A 16139-nucleotide genomic window follows, 5' to 3' on the forward strand; every position below is an offset into this window, starting at 1 on the left:
AAGAGGAATTTGAATATATGTAATTTAATAATACTTTGATTAGTTGTGAACAAATTATATGAACAACTAATTAGATGTTAATATCATTTACGAGCTAGTGATAAGAAAAATTCATTTAATTGAATTTTTTTGTTTAGTGAATTTTATTTTAAATCAAATTGTGATTTTTTCCAAGAAAAAAGAAAATTGATGAAAAGAAAAAATCACTCTCTTTGAACACAACCCCAGTCTCTCTAAATTGAGAAGAAACAAATATCACCGACACGATTGGCATGTTGGCATATTAAGTAATTTCAAGGATGTGGATCATGACGAGGAAAGATTCACTAACTACATATGGAAGGCATGTGCTGAACTTTTAGGCTATGTTTGGTTCCTGGAAAGTACAAAAGAAATAAAAAAAATGCTAAGGAAAATGATTTTCTCATGTTTGGTTGTCCTATGAAAAATATAAAAGAAAATCAAATATAATTGAAACTAATTAAAAACTCATATATTTTTAATTTATTTAATCTTTATATTGATGAGTTAAAATAAATAAAATGAGTTTGAAGTAATAAAAAAAATAATTTATCAACTTTTAATCTATTTTTTTATTTTCCTTCATTTTTTCTTTCCTTCTACTTTTCCTTTGTATTTTCTTTCCCTCGCATTTTCCCTCAAATTTTCCGGGAACCAAACATAACCTTAGGCTCCTTGAGTCAGCCATGTGATTCCAGGTAATGTCAATGTGGTTAAGTAAAGCCCAGAGATGCTCTAATGGCTAATATCACACCATGCTAGTTGACTCCAAAAACAAATTATGACTTTTGCTTCTGTATTACCTTCCAGCTAAAAACCAAAAATATGAAACTGTCCCAAATGATGGTTGATTAGAAAATATATACTTATTTATATATATATATATATTATGATTTGAATGATATGTTTGCACAAGCTTGTTCTTAGTTTTTGAGTAACCGAGGATCAAATCTTCTCTTTTTTCTCTCTTTTCTGGAAGGTGTTTCGTATACAAGTAACTAGAGATCTCTTGGCATGGGACCACACTCTGCAATTTACAAGAAGCACGTTTAACTATTGTCATCTTTGGATCTTATTGAGACGGTGTCTTAGGACAGTTCGTAAGTCATCAATGATATCATTTATGGGGGAGAGGAACGGCCAACATTCTTTTACTGATGAATAGGGAAGATTGGTTAGGTTAGCCCATGTAGGCCATGTTCATTGAATACAACATGTTCCAGATTCTTGAACTGATGTTACATTTCAGGAGGAAAAAAAATTACAAGTGAGCAAACACCCAATTAGGATTAATCCTAATACAATGGCTAAGCAGTTGATTCAGCCATGCAATCTCCCTTTTGTCAGTCATTTTCCTCAGAGCTCTAGCACCACAACTGTTTCAGCGACAAAACATATATCAGTATGTGAAAGAGAGAGGAGGGAGAGGAAGAGGAAGAGGAAGAGAGGAGTCTCACATTCAGAGTCTGTGGTGATCCAGTTTCCTGCTCTAGAAGTGCAATGATCACTGTCCTCAATTGTAGTACTGATAGACTGCTTGTTCCCAGGCTGGTCATTCAAGAAAGAGGAAGCCATTGAAATTGCAGAGTAAGCAGAGGAAGTGGTGCAGCAGCTTTCCACTTCCCATCTGAAACTGATCTTGGGAGAGTCATTGCTAAGTTGGTCATCATCTGGTACTGGTTTGAGGCTTCCTCGATTGCGAAAGTGTAGCACCTGAAAGATATGTGTTGCACTGCCTTTTAGAAAGGACTTGTTCAAAAAACTACAGGAATCTGATCTAGTGTTGACATTAAAATAAGTATGTAAATAGTAGGGCGTTGCCTCATTCTTACTATAAAATGTCATACTCTTGTAAGCTAAATCTATGAAGATGAAATTTATTGCTAGAGCAAGCCTAGCATGCCAAAGCAGAAACAATTTGTTTGTTAAAAAAGTGCACCTTTCTACCGATGAACTTTCCTCCCTTCTCAGACTTGGTAGCAGCAGCCCATCTAAAAAGCTCCTTCATTCTAGAAATGGCTTTGGTTTTATCTCCCTTAATCCTCTCTTTCTTTTCAGAAGTGCCCCACTGTTCATTTGTATTAGTTGAGGATGATAAGGTTGTGTCACTAATTGGCAGAACCTTATTTCCAACATGGGCAGCTGAATCCCCCTTGAGACCAATGCCTAATCCTCGAGCAATATCTTCTTTCTTCATCTTCATTGGTTTCCTTTTATGAAAACTTCCCAGTCTTCTCAAATTGAGCGTGTGATAGAAGCAGGCCCTTGCGCGGTCTCTTCTAAACAGTATAGCATAAGACTCTGAATCGTTGTAACCCAAGTCCCGTCCTTTCACTCTTTTCAATCTTTTGGTGTTAACCCCTTCATTCCTAAACAGAACTACACCCCTTGATTTAGCTTCCTCATCTAAAAGAAACCAAAAAAGACACAAAAAGTGGTTAGCTAATACTTAATAATCTTTTCATCAAAGGGTTGTGAGAGTTTCTCCCTTACCACTACTGCTTTCCTTCTTGTTGGTAAGCCTTGAAGAGGTGTCTTTGGGTTGTTCATGTGTTACCTTGAAGAGCCATTGAATGATCTGTAGTGATTCAGTACGAGGGATATGAGTTTCAATGTGAATGCTGCTATCAATCTGAATAACCCAATCATGTTGCTATTGATTATATAGAGCTCACCTGCATGTCTACAATATGAGACTTTCAGCTATTATATAGTGCTGAAACAGAGGAGGACTACTGCTTTGGTCAAATGGACAGCACTGAGAGATCTACCTGTGCTGTCTGTATACAAAAGATTCCTGGCGATCAACACCTTCAAGGCTATGGGGAGATGAAGACAAAGAGAGAGTTGGAGTGAATCTAAGGAAAATGGTGAGACAACCAGGCAGTGAGTGGGGGCTAGTTGGCTTGTGATTCTTGGGATAGTGGGGATTATTATATATGATGATCATGTGCTGGTGATTAAGGAGATCTCGGATTTAATTAAGAGAGACTGCTGTGTTTAGCCCTGGTGGCATTTCTCTCAACCATACATTTGTAAGCTTGAAGTTCATCAATTTGGGTGGTCCCAAAGAAGGATATGGAGCCTATTAAGAGTCTTTGCTTGTCCTGCCAGTGGAATAGGCTGCATTTACGCTGGACTGAATTTATGGAATAATTCAAGAGGGATGGGAAAGTTGTCTTGGACTTCAGCTGTCAGGGAAAATGATAGGGTTCCCTCTTCAGGCATTTCATTCCCATTTTTTTTGGATTTGTTGTTTAATTTGAAAACTATGTCATGAAAAAAATGGACTTCCCTCCTATGCAAAAAGGGTTTGGGAGACTTGTGACCTACATTTATGTTTATACCATGTAAGTGAACAAACGGTAAACCGTAAAGCCAGAAGAGATGGCTCAACCCTGAAGCCTAACTCTACATTATACCTACCAGTAAGTAAAATAGAGAAATACCAAGTACTACAAGCTTTCATGAAAGAAATGTCAGTGGTCCAATGACCCGCCAACCTAACACAGTCCTCCTCTTTGACAGGTACCAAAAGCCAAGATTGTGTAGCTAAAAGAAAGAGATATCGACACCAATGATTCAATAAAACTAGTCCTAAAGATAGAGCAGAATGGCGAAACATATTTGTGTGATCCGGCATGTGTTTGTCCATATAATTCTTTACAAGAGCAGCTACATGCAACAAAATATATTTGATACTTATGAGATCAGCAATGAATCTTTTTGTTCATCTATATATGTAATTTCAATATCTGTGGAGCCCCATCATACCATCACTGAACATCTGCAATTTTGGATTCTGCAAGAGTGAGGCCACCTCAAATGCATATGGCCACTCCAACCCAATTAGCCACTGGGTTATCTCATTTCACTTGCCATTGTTATCAAAATGGGTCTATATTGCAGTTCATTTCTCAGTTCTTCCATTTAAGATCCTAGTCAGCTAACTGGTTTAGATTTCAGAACAAGTAAATCAATTTGAATAGAAGTAGCAAAAGCCCATAAAGGAATCACAGAGAAAGTCCAATCATAGGTTTCTTCTAATATTATACACACAGTGGGTGAGATATTTTAACCAATTGAAAAACAAAGATGTTGGTTGAGCATGTGGGGATTGAGTTATTTTACCAAATGAAAAGGTAATGGAGTGTGGGTTGAGCATGTGGGACGAGATATTGTTACCAAATGGGAAAATATAGTGTTGGTTGAGCATGTGGGCAATGAGATTATTAAGGGCAAAAATACTGTATTCTAAGTGTTGGCTTCCCTGGGGACAACATTGGGTCTCACATGGGGCTGAGTAAGGGATAATGCTCTAATCAACCAATATCTTCACCATCTTCTATTGTTTTAAACAAGAAGAGGCCTACTTTCCGGGGGAGCATCACCATGTGTTTGATATTCTCACCTTTCCTCCTCAAAGGTTTTGATGGAACCCAGGTGGAGCTACGTGTCGCACTCCCCTCCTTTGCTGGTTCGAGGTTGACGAGGCCTAATCTGGGTGGTCCTCTGCTAATGGTTGTAAGATCCTCGTCCTAATACATTATGTTATTAGACTTGGGTCTGGTAAGGGTCACTTTTCTGCTAGTTATTATTTGATATACTTCTGGTGGTGGAATTCTGTTCCACGTTACTGCTGCATATATCAGTCCTCATGGAGGAAAGTCTGGTCCCTGGGGTCGACTTAAGACTTTTTCTGATCAGTCTGGAAGTTTCATCTACCAGATTCATACCATTCATAAACATCTAGCACTCTGGTCCCCTGAGTTAATTCGGCACTTTTTCTTGTCAGTTCTAGGAGTTTCGTTCATTCTATCTACAAGATTCATACATTCAATTCAAGAGGCCGATGTCCACAGGATATGGTTTTCTTGGCTTAATTTCTTGGAAACCTTTGCATTTCCTAGAAGTAGGTAATATGAGCTGTGTTCATGACATGACTACTATAAGTACAAAATGGCATAATGCGACAAATTGGGCAATAAGAGTTTTGATAGTCCACCCACCTGGGTGTGACCCATATAATTATACAATTAAAACAACATATTAGCCTTAAAAGACATTTCTTTCATGAAGCAAACTCGCATAAATACACAACCAAGACATCAGTTTCTAAATAAATTCCATGGTTTCAGAAAACCAACAGCATTTACATCAGTATATTTTGCATTTTCAAGTAATTACATTCCAATTACTTTTATATAAAATAATAAAGATAAAGACAGATATAAGCAGTAACATGATTCAGTACACCATACAGCAACAACAGAAACACAAGGAAGAAATTCAATTTGGTCGCAGATGAAATTTATGTGTTTCTAGAACTAAGAATCTGAAAGCTAATCAGAATCATTCTGAAACCAAAGCATATTTTTCTGTGTTCTTTGCTTTCCTTTTTGTGTGAAGAAAACCATGAATTGCATCCAAATTTACTCATCCCCACACAACTTTCTTGTGCTCCTTCAGTTGCTCCAGGCTGATGGGTGGGTTCTTAATCAGTAGAAAGAGTCCTTATTAGGAGGCAATCTGCACATTACTGGAACATTAATGGTAAAAACACCAATTGGGTCAGCTGAAGACCAAAAAAGCAATTCCTGCAGTAAATTCATGTTCATGAATTGTATAAAGTTCCAGAATATGGGGACACCTCTCATGATTGATCTTCGTTGGATTCTGACCGCATCAAACGTCGACGCCTTCTTGGGACAGGAGAGGCATCTTCACCCACATCATCAACATCGTCATCATCTTGCAGACCCAACAAATTCTCCCCCCAAAGGAACCGACGCCGTGTTAGAGCTGCTCTTGCTGACTGCCTACGCCTTGTCAAAGCCCTTGATCGACTCCTTGGCTCAGCAGCTGAATTAATTGAGCCAATCATCTGAAACCAAAAGAAAGTAGTCCACCATGGCCCATTACCTTCTTCATTGCCGCTTTCCCTCCCACCAGCTAGCATATCCTCACTCTCAATAGCATAGTCCCCAAGCACAATTGCACCTGGCATAGCAGAGCGGATGGCACTGATAATGTCACCATGTTCCCTTTGGTGCTCAAGATGTCGCCAGGATCGCTCTCTTGAAGGGTCAATATCAGCAGGACGGGTTGTTGGGTGAACTCTTCTGGCATGCCGACGTAACTCACGGTAGTTACCAGAGAACGAGCATGATTCTCGTGAGCAACTTCGTGGCTTCAGGTTGAGAGATTCTCTGGCTTCTTCTACAACTTTCCAGCCTAAAACAGCTCCTCGGCACAAGGGACATGTCAGGCTCAGACTCAACTCTGACGAATTCTCTGCATTCAACTCTTCAGGTTCAACCCCTTCCACCAAGGATTCAGCATTCCCAGTTTCAAAAATGCCTCCCCTTTGGATTGCTGAATACCCATCTGTATCCTGGATGTTATTTTCACCAGATCTTCTAGGAATTCTAACTGACAGCAAACCATTGCCTTCATTTGGGTTTCCATTTCCATGAGCTTCTGTCGAGTCAATTCCCAATCTCAAGCCCAAGTTTACAATGGAAGCATTGCTAGAATAAGATTGGTTTGTGGTTGAAGAACTAGGTTGCAAAGAGGTGTTTGGAAGATTGGCACCTAATCTTTTAAATCGATCCAAGCAATTTGCATGCCTGTAACTTGTATCACAGATGTAAGATCTGCAACCCATCTCATGTGAGCTGCACAGGAGGAGAACAGCGTTATGTGGATGGTCCATACATATAGGGCAGGAAACATCATCCCATTCCTTGGGCAGGGCATGGATATCAGCATCTGTGGACATGCTTTGTTTCTTACCAGCCATCTTTCATGCACTGTAGTAAGTTACTCAAATTGAATTGATTAGAACACCAGTTCTATTAAAAAATAGTGCAAAATAGATTAGTGTCAGTCACAACATTATGAGAAAAGGTTGAGACACTACCATTTGAACTAAAAGGGTGAATTCTTACTATAAAACCATGTTTTCCAATCAAGTAAACAGTATGCTGAACAACTCACTTGGATTTGTATAATAAACAGATAAGGTGGGAGAGTAGATCAAGCTACTGAATTAAAATAATAGGAAATAATTCCAGATATCCTTAACCTAATTTTATTTATCTGTTGAGAGGAAGAACAGAGAGCTTCATTCCCCAACCTACTCTTATTTCTCTCAACTTTTTAATATTTTCTTCTTTTTTTTCACTCTCAAAATTTTTAGTAATCTTGCCTCTGTTAATCATAGTCCAATGATTTAGCAGCAATTAAACCACCAAAACATAAACCCACCTAGTCTAATAAAAAAATAAATAAACCAACCTAGTCATGTACTCAATACTAACTATGAAAAAAATAAAAACCGGACTTACCTAGACTACGTCCACCTGTCCACAGAAGGGAAAAAACCATTATCATTCAAATTCATCATAATCCAGCAGAACAATACTCAGACCATTTGATAGGCTCCTCTTTCACAACCATGACTTTCAACCTTATTATCCCTATGCTTGGAATTTAAAACACACACTATTGACATGCACAAAAAAATTTCTAATGGAACCACATATTAAGAAAAAAATTCAAAGTAAATTTAAAACTAGAAAATGTTTTCTAGCCTAAAATCAATATAAAAATACAGTCTGGGCACTGGGGCAAAATTAGATCCTAATCCGACCAAAAAATCACAAAAAATAAAAGAAGGAAACTTATGAAAATTTAACCAGTGAAAACCAATGAGAGCCACAACCTATTAAGAGATGAACCTAGGATCCAAGAGCATCATTCTGTAGTCCAAGGAGAAAAACAAATATTTCACTCAACTAGGTTAGGGGGAACTGAAGAGGATACTGTTACTCCAACTCTACCACTACGTCATTAATTACAAATATGAGGTGTATTGAATGCTCCTCTGGTTAAGGAGATGAACATTTGACAAGAATTATATGCCTTACGATGGCTATACACTTCAACAAGCTGATCATCACAAGTAAGAAGACAAAATATAAAATGATTAAAGAGGATAGAAGCCATCTTATAGAGGTCTAAGAAGGGGGTTAAAACCATAGCCATCTCTATGTTGACTAAATAGTTGAAGACAGAAAAACAAGAATGATAAAGAAGGTAGAAGGATGAGGAAGGAGGAAAGAACACAATATCACACCAGATGATCAAGGAACATCTTCTCAATTCAGGAGTGCAATCTAATTAAATCAGATCTAACTTAAAACAATTTTACCAGATCCCCATGATAATTCACAAAAATAAAACCACTGGAATCCAGGATTGATATGACCACATGCAACAGATTTCATAGTCCCTCAATCAATAGCAATAGCTCTCCATTTTATTATTCTAACCTAAGGTGCAATATTTGCTCAGGAAGAGTGTCCCACTGAACCTTAGTTTCCTAAATCTGCACATCCAACATCTAGCTTTTCAATAAATTCTGTATGATATGAGCATGTCTGTGAGTAGCCAACATCTACATCAATAGCTGAGTCAATCGAAAGAAGTGCTTCTGAATTAGCTTTTGGTAGGAAACTAAGAGGAACATCTATGTTTGCCAACTACTAGGGTTTTCAAGCCATTGGAATCCAATTAAAAGGAGATTTAGTCTCTCAAAGCATAAATCAGTAACATTTTATGCTGATACATCAAGTTTAAAACTTGAAAGTATCAGAGTGTTTGGATTCCCTAAGAATAGCTTATGAGAAGCTTGCTCTACCCATATTCCATCCATAAATCCTTGAATTATTTTCCGATTTAACAAACCATAGGACCATCAATGATCTAGACTACTATTTTGTCTAAGATTGCTGGATTATTATTTTTGGACCCTTTTTCTACAGTATGAGGGATTCTTACCCTCATCCTGCATCACGAGTAGACTAATAAACATGCCCATACAAGAATTGCAGGCGAATCCTACTTTACTTCATGCCAAATTAAAAAATAATTATACTCTCTTATGCACTTGTAGTCTTTGCATGGTGCATGCATTCTCTTCTCTTTCCTTTTTTATGTAAGATCTGCCTTTGCAAACCTCAAATGCTGCCCATGTGCTAAAGCCTACATAGATGATCACTTTTATCATCTAAAATTACTAGAGGATAACATAACTAAACAATAAGCAGCATTACATCATGTTGCAAAAGGGCCATGACTTGCCATGGCTTACAATAATCGCAAAAAAGTTCATTTCTTCTGCCTCATGAACTATTATTTCATTGCATGGAATTTAGAGAAATATTTATGTTAAGATTACCTGTGTATAATCTTTGGTTAATCCTTTAGAGTACAGAAGTCAAAACAAAGCTGGGGAAAGCTTTAGTTGGATTGCGAAGAGTTTAAGTTATTTATCAAATATCAACTGATCTGGAGGGAAAGAGCATAAGTTGCATATCATGAAGCACTCTCTAGTGTTGAGATTATTGTGGCAGTAGTATCCAGCATGTTATAGTAGACCAGTATTCACAAAGGAACCTTAATGAAGTTTACATCTAACTAATATCCATTCTGGAAAGTTTTACAACACCAATCTAATTTAATTCCATCTAATCCCAAACGATATATAGAATGGATAAGTCAAAATGTAATCTTTCCAAAAATCTGTAGAAAGCCAACTGATCCAGTGGCAGTACATTTGATAACCATATGATATCCATCCATCTACCTCACTATCACTTTCCAGTTAAAGATAAATTCTAGAACTTCATGATGGAATATCAAAATAAGACAAAATCTAAATATTAAATTGAATAGCAGAAAAAAGAGTGTGAACTGCCAAATTACTACCATTTGATGAAGATACAAATATTATTTATATGCGTTTGTCTTCATTAAACTACAATTTTATCAAAAAAACAGAGAAAGAAAGTTAAAATTAACAAAACACCATTCAACTATGTTTGTACTTACCCAGAGAAGAAACTTGAAAATCTCCTACCAGGTGCTTCTGGATCTTTATGAGAATGATAAGTGTTAGCACTTGACAAATATGAAACCTTTTTTTAACTTCACAGAAAACTACAAACCAAGCCCCGCAAAATGCTCCAAAGCATGAATAACTAATGCACTAATATACAATCGTTGAAATCTCAAAGAGATACCACCTTTGATGAAGAATATGATATAATGTCTTCAGCCAATTAGTCACCAATGAGTCTTAAACCTGCAGTTATAACACAGTTTAAAAATGGTGGTCATTGTACGTATTATCATTCTAAAAATATAAAACAGTCTAATATGTATCCTATCAAAACTATATATGTGTGCATGCAATAAACATTTCATCACAAAAACCGAGCTTGGGCAATATGGGGGTTGTACTCATTCCAGAAAACAGAACCGCATGAAAATCAAACTGTACCCAACATCTATCAAAGTGGATAAGAACCTCAGAACAAGAGAATGTCACAAAACCCAACTTCAATCCTAATTTTATGACAAAATGGTGACATATGGAATGAGCAAATTGTTTCTTAAATCATCATCCACCCATCTCAGGCATTCATATCCACATATATTTGCTTGTGAATAACAAAGTACGTGTTCTCATATATAAGTTCCATACTTCCATAAAACAAGCATAAATCTCATAGAATTGCTTTAGACACCTACCAATTTGAACCAAAGACACAAATTAAAATTAAAAACCCATCACAAGCCCCACCCTTATACCTTCCTTGTTTGGTTCCCCGGAAATCACAAGAAACCAAATGAAAATGTGAAATCCCGGAATAGGTTAGGGCTAAAGTGGGTGTCAAAGGATTCCAAATTCTCGTTTCAAACGCACAGTTGAACCCTGAAGCCAAACCCTAAAAAACCCACATCAAATCCAAACAATATACCATTCCCTTCACACCAATTCAACCAAACCCTAACTCTAACCCTAACCCTAACCCTAAACCCAACCACTTCCAGATACCAAAAGAATCTCACTTTATTTCGGTGCAAAGCAAAACAGATATATCAAAGACCACGGCAACAGGCAAATCAGGAACACTGATCAAACTGATTCAAATCAAACAACACAATCATAAAACTTAAAAAAAAATAAACAATATTTCTTAAAAAATTAAATTAAGATATAAGAAGGGGATTTACTAACAATTGGAAGATTTGAATTTTCTTCTTCCTTTGTGCTTTAAAAGATTGATTGGGGAATTTAGTGAAACATACTCAAGAAATTTGAATGAAAATGGGATCTTTTCAACGAGGAAAATGTTCATAAGTACTTGGGAAATTCATAAGGTTTGCATTTAAATTTAATGGGCCCAATAAAGAAAATGTCAAAATAAGTTTGGACTCTGATGGCGGTTTCGTATGGATGTCATCACAATACCACGTCATCTATTATTCAAGTATATGGAACACGTCTCACATAGGTGTTAATATACTATATAAAATCGGTTTAACAAAAAAAAAAAAAAATTAGAAAGCCAGTTCATTATTACGACAACTTTTAAAAAAATAAATTTTAACAGTTGTGAAAAAATATATATTAATTGCCACGTAAGTTAACAGTTTAGTATAAAAGTAATATATTTAATTTATTAGTATAGAAAATATATTTAATTTATTTTTTATTTTTCATATGTCAACCATAGCAATAATATACGAAAATCCTTCTTAAAACCATAGTTAACTATGACAATGGTTTTAGTTTTACTAAACCATAGTCTATAAAGCTAGGGTTTGAAAAGTACCTATAATGAGAAAAGAAATGCTAGAAATATAACTCATTTCCTTTTGTTAAATAATTAAGAAGAATTTTTTTTCTAGAAAAATGGATTGTTCTCATTTCCTTTTGCTAAAGAATTACGAGGAATTTTTTTTTTTTTGGCAGAATGAATTGATTCTTATTTCTTGATTGTAGCATAGCATAGAAAAGTTCATATACTAAGGGAATAATAACAACTTCCCTTAATTGGTTTAGTTACAAACTACTATACTTAGTAACTAATTATAACAACTTAATGAGTTGTCCTAACATGTCCCCGCAAACATAGGGTAGTAAAGTTCTTTACTCTCTGTTTGTTTCTGAAATTGAAAAACAATGAATTGGACATTGTCTTAGTGAGTATATCTACAACCTAATCTTGAGTAGGAATGTGTCATACACATGTTTGGTGAGAACTTTCTCTCTAACAAAGTGTAAGTCTAGCTCTATGTGTTTAGTACGTGAATGTTGGATTAGATTGACTGCAAGTTGGATTGTACTTAGATTATCACTTCAAATCACTAGGGTCTGCAACTTAGTCACCTTAAGTTCATGTAAGAAAGCTTAAATCCATGTGATTTCTACTACAATATTGGTTAAACTCCTATACTTTGTCTTTATACTAGATCTTGATATCGTTTGTTGTTTCTTAGTGCTAAGAAATCAAATTAGGACCTAGATAAACACAATATGCTAAAGTTGATCTTCTATCATCCGAGTTTGATGCCTAATCGACATCACATAATCCTATCACATTCAGGTTATTAGATTTCTTTAAGTGCATGCCAAAATCCAAGGTATCACTTAGATACTGTAGTATCCTCTTAACTATCTTCCAATGAACTTTCATAGGGTTTTGCATAAATTGACAAACCCTGTTAATACTATTGGCAATCCATGGCCTAGTTATGATTACATATTGTAGTGCACAAACTACACTTTGATAAAGTTATGGATCTTGAACAGGATCATTGTCATATGCTGAAAGTTTTAGGCTTGTTATCATAGAAGTAGTTGGTTTAGCATATTGCATTTTTTCTTGGCATAGAAGATTAGTGATATGATGGGAAAAACTCGAATCTATTCGTTTCCCAAGTGATTAGAGCCACAAATTGTGCTCTAATGGCACATATAGGAATGAATTATGCAAATGTAAAGGCTCAATTCACCCAACTTAACTTGAATTGTTCCTAAGACCCTAACCATGGATCTAACATATATCTTGAGTTAAATCTTAGGTTTAAAGGATAAATAGGATGCAAGTTGGAGAAGTCATTTTCAGTCATGATGGAAACAAGACTAGATATGCTTAGAACGAGCTTCAAGAGTGTGAAGCATGAGGAAAATTTTGATAAAGGAAAGTGGAGTAATTCTTAGCATGAGAGAAAGAAATAAAGGTTATGGAAAGAGTTGGAGAGCAAACAAACACGAGAAATAAAGTTGAAGGATATAGCTTGAAGTTCATACATTCCAATTGGAACTCAAATTCTAGCAGTAACATATACTATGACTTTGAAGTTATTTGGAGTACTTCTTGAGGTTATTTTTGGGCATGCTATATATCATTTTGAAGTCAGGAAGTCAAGAATCCAATACTTTAAATGATGTGCAAATCGGATTTGAAAACAAGGAAGAGATGATTGAAGAAAATTGTACAACAAGGAATCAAAGGAGTGTCAGTTTCACATGAACATGTGAAATTTTCGCATGATCGTGCAAAATGGACTAGAGATATTGTTTTTGCAGTAGCTTGGAAATCAATTTGGCATGAACATGTGAATTTTTGCATGATCATGCCAAATGCACCAGAATAATGCTAGAATGCTTCCAATCCATTTATATTTCACATGACCATGCAAAATCAACATCTTTTCATTAAAGGCTCTCGTGACTCAAATTTTTACAACTTTTATTGAGAGCCCTTGATTTGGAAAGAAGATTTTACATACTCTCTAGGATATTGTCATGTGTCAACTTAACTTTTAGTTTATAAATAAGGCATTAGAGTTCTTTTTTTAGGTGTTTAGGGAATTATCAGATGTTCTTGGATTTTCTTAGGGAGAGAAGATGACATTGAAGATTCTCGATTTGTTTTCTTTATTTTAATCAATTGTTCCTAATTTCTTTTATTCAAGAATGGTTCTTTATTTATTTTTTTATGGATTGTGTGAATGAAATCACCACCATGAGAGGCTAAAAAGCTATATTGGGGTGTGAAACATGAAAACCTAGGGTTAGAGCCAAGGAAAAACAAGGGATAAAATCAAACTAAAAATGGAATGAATGAACAATTGAGGCATAATAGATGAAAATAAAAAATATCCTCTAATGTTAGTTTGAATTAAGGGATGGTACAATAGTCCATTCCTTGATACTAGGGATTCTTGGTAATTCTTGATCCCCAGTTATATGAGGTTTTGCTATTGGTATCTACCATAAGACAAATCTACACAGAGTGGTAAAGGCCTAACTCCTAGTCCTAAACACAATTTTCATAACCATTTATCTATTTGGTATTTCAATAATGAAATAAAATATTAAAAGTTAGGATACGGATGCGACCCTGAGTTGTGAAACTCAGGTTGATCTAGTTTAACCCCACTTCTGAATATCCTCAAACTAATTAAAATTGATACCCTTGTTTTGCCTGAGGCCCTATACCTAAAGTTGGATTGTGGAACCTCCAATCTTGAATCATTTGAATTAGAAATTAATCATTCTTTTGCATTTATTTAAGGTTTATTTTATTAAATTTTATTTTGTTCAATTCAAAATTTTATTTTTTCCAATTCAAGAATTTAGCAAAAAGCAATCTTTTAAACCTAGTCTGACAACTTCCATAGGCTAGTCCTTAAGGACAATACTTGGAGTACTACAAAAACCATAGTGACTCTTTCTCTGGTTTTTCTTGGCCAGAGTTGCAACATAATTTAGGCTTGGTATTTTGAACAATAGAGAATCACAGTCACCAATCCCATATCAAGTTAGGAATATGCATAATTATTCTAAGCTTTTCTAAATCCTTTGCACAATATAAACAAAAAAACATTTTTAAACTTTATACAAACTTAGATTATGCTAACGAAAATTATACTTGAGATTTGAAAGTTCCCAAAGATTACACATAATGAAGATAAAGAACAAAGTCATACGAAGTCTCACAAACCTATAGTTTTCTACCTAATGACTCAAACTTTAATCTTAAGACACTTGTTATGAGGATGGAAGGAAAAGTGGAGGCTATGGCTATCTCTCTCTCTAGAGGTGGAAGGCGATATCAAGAAAAAGCCATGAAAACTCTAACCCCTAAGGATGTGTTTATAGGTTCCCCGATGGGTTTAAGTGACTTGCACCTACTAAGGGCTGGAATTAATTTAGCCTAAAACATGTTCTAATTGATTAATTAACCCAACAAAGTATACTAATTAATCAATTAGCCCAATTTAGAGACCTTATTCACTTATCCTTATGCAACCATGCATAATTACCAAGACACCCTTATGCATAAAAGTGAACCTAGAGTCAATCTGACCCTCATAATTAGTGTCAACAAGGTATATAAGCTCAAAATGAGGGTCACTAGGGCCCATAGGAGACTAGTTCCCTCAAAATCCAATTCTGAAATTGATTCAACATCCTACTACAGGGAATCAACTAAACTTCAATAACTTATGTAAATAACAATGAAGCACCATGTGCTCGGGTTTGTGACTTGCTATTCATTGCATTCAGTCTTCCGATGAACTAGTGTTCATAGTCTAACAATGTGAAAGTTATCAACCTTTCAAGACTATCTCTACTATCTTTGAGTTGCAAATTCTCCTATTTGTGTTCACTAATATATCTTAACTCTCTAAGAGTATAATGTCAAGTTCCACTTAAGGAACTGCTATGACCATAGTTTTCGTGAATACACCACCTTATGATCACTTAAAAGGATACATTGTATCAATCTCATGAGATATCATTACCGTGTCTCTATTGAAAATGCCTATTGTTATTGTCTTTCATCAATAGTGACCCAATCCATAGAGCATATATGGTCAACTTACAATCTCATATATAGGTTAAAGTCATTACTAACTTTAACACAAACTCAATATTCTCTCAAGGTTGAGAAACAACACAATAAAGTAGTTTAGTAACTTACCGTAGGTCTTATTTAATGTGTAACCATACACACTAGTACACTCACTATGTGGGAAATCCATCCCGATGTCCAAGACCAATCATCCCTCCATTTAGGAGTTAGAGCACTACAACTTCTAATGGGTTGCCTAGACTCACAAACCAATTATAAGTTATTCATCTATTTACAAGGAACCCGTGATTTGGATATTTTGTACAACTCCTAATGCACTCAAGTCACATACAATGCAAAAGGTGCAAGCCAAAGTGCTTACAAGATATAATGCAT

General features: G+C 35.6%; 2 protein-coding genes across 7 annotated transcripts; both read right to left on the bottom strand.

The window, feature by feature from the left end:
• Window positions 1-1122: 1122 nt before the first annotated feature.
• LOC117917704 lies at window positions 1123-2957 on the bottom strand. Its single transcript, XM_034834069.1, has 6 exons — window positions 2793-2957; window positions 2697-2704; window positions 2515-2599; window positions 1961-2427; window positions 1479-1734; window positions 1123-1397 (listed from the first exon to the last, which is right to left on the bottom strand). The coding sequence occupies exons 2-6, from the start codon at window positions 2700-2702 to the stop codon at window positions 1378-1380; spliced, it is 834 nt and encodes a 277-aa protein (XP_034689960.1). The 5' UTR covers window positions 2703-2704; window positions 2793-2957; the 3' UTR covers window positions 1123-1377.
• A 2155-nt stretch (window positions 2958-5112) lies between these two features.
• LOC117917703 lies at window positions 5113-11238 on the bottom strand. 6 transcript variants are annotated; one of them, XM_034834065.1, is made up of 4 exons: window positions 11111-11237; window positions 9919-10171; window positions 5672-6833; window positions 5113-5560 (listed from the first exon to the last, which is right to left on the bottom strand). In XM_034834065.1, the coding sequence occupies exon 3, from the start codon at window positions 6821-6823 to the stop codon at window positions 5675-5677; it is 1149 nt and encodes a 382-aa protein (XP_034689956.1). In that variant the 5' UTR covers window positions 6824-6833; window positions 9919-10171; window positions 11111-11237; the 3' UTR covers window positions 5113-5560; window positions 5672-5674. The 6 variants fall into 6 exon arrangements, with proteins under 6 accessions (XP_034689956.1, XP_034689958.1, XP_034689957.1 ...); XM_034834067.1 differs by having other exon boundaries at window positions 5672-6875; XM_034834066.1 differs by adding an exon at window positions 10942-11013 and having other exon boundaries at window positions 5672-10171.
• Window positions 11239-16139: the final 4901 nt, after the last annotated feature.

Source organism: Vitis riparia, chromosome 7 (genome assembly GCF_004353265.1).
Source record: "Vitis riparia cultivar Riparia Gloire de Montpellier isolate 1030 chromosome 7, EGFV_Vit.rip_1.0, whole genome shotgun sequence".
NCBI lineage: Eukaryota > Viridiplantae > Streptophyta > Magnoliopsida > Vitales > Vitaceae > Vitis > Vitis riparia.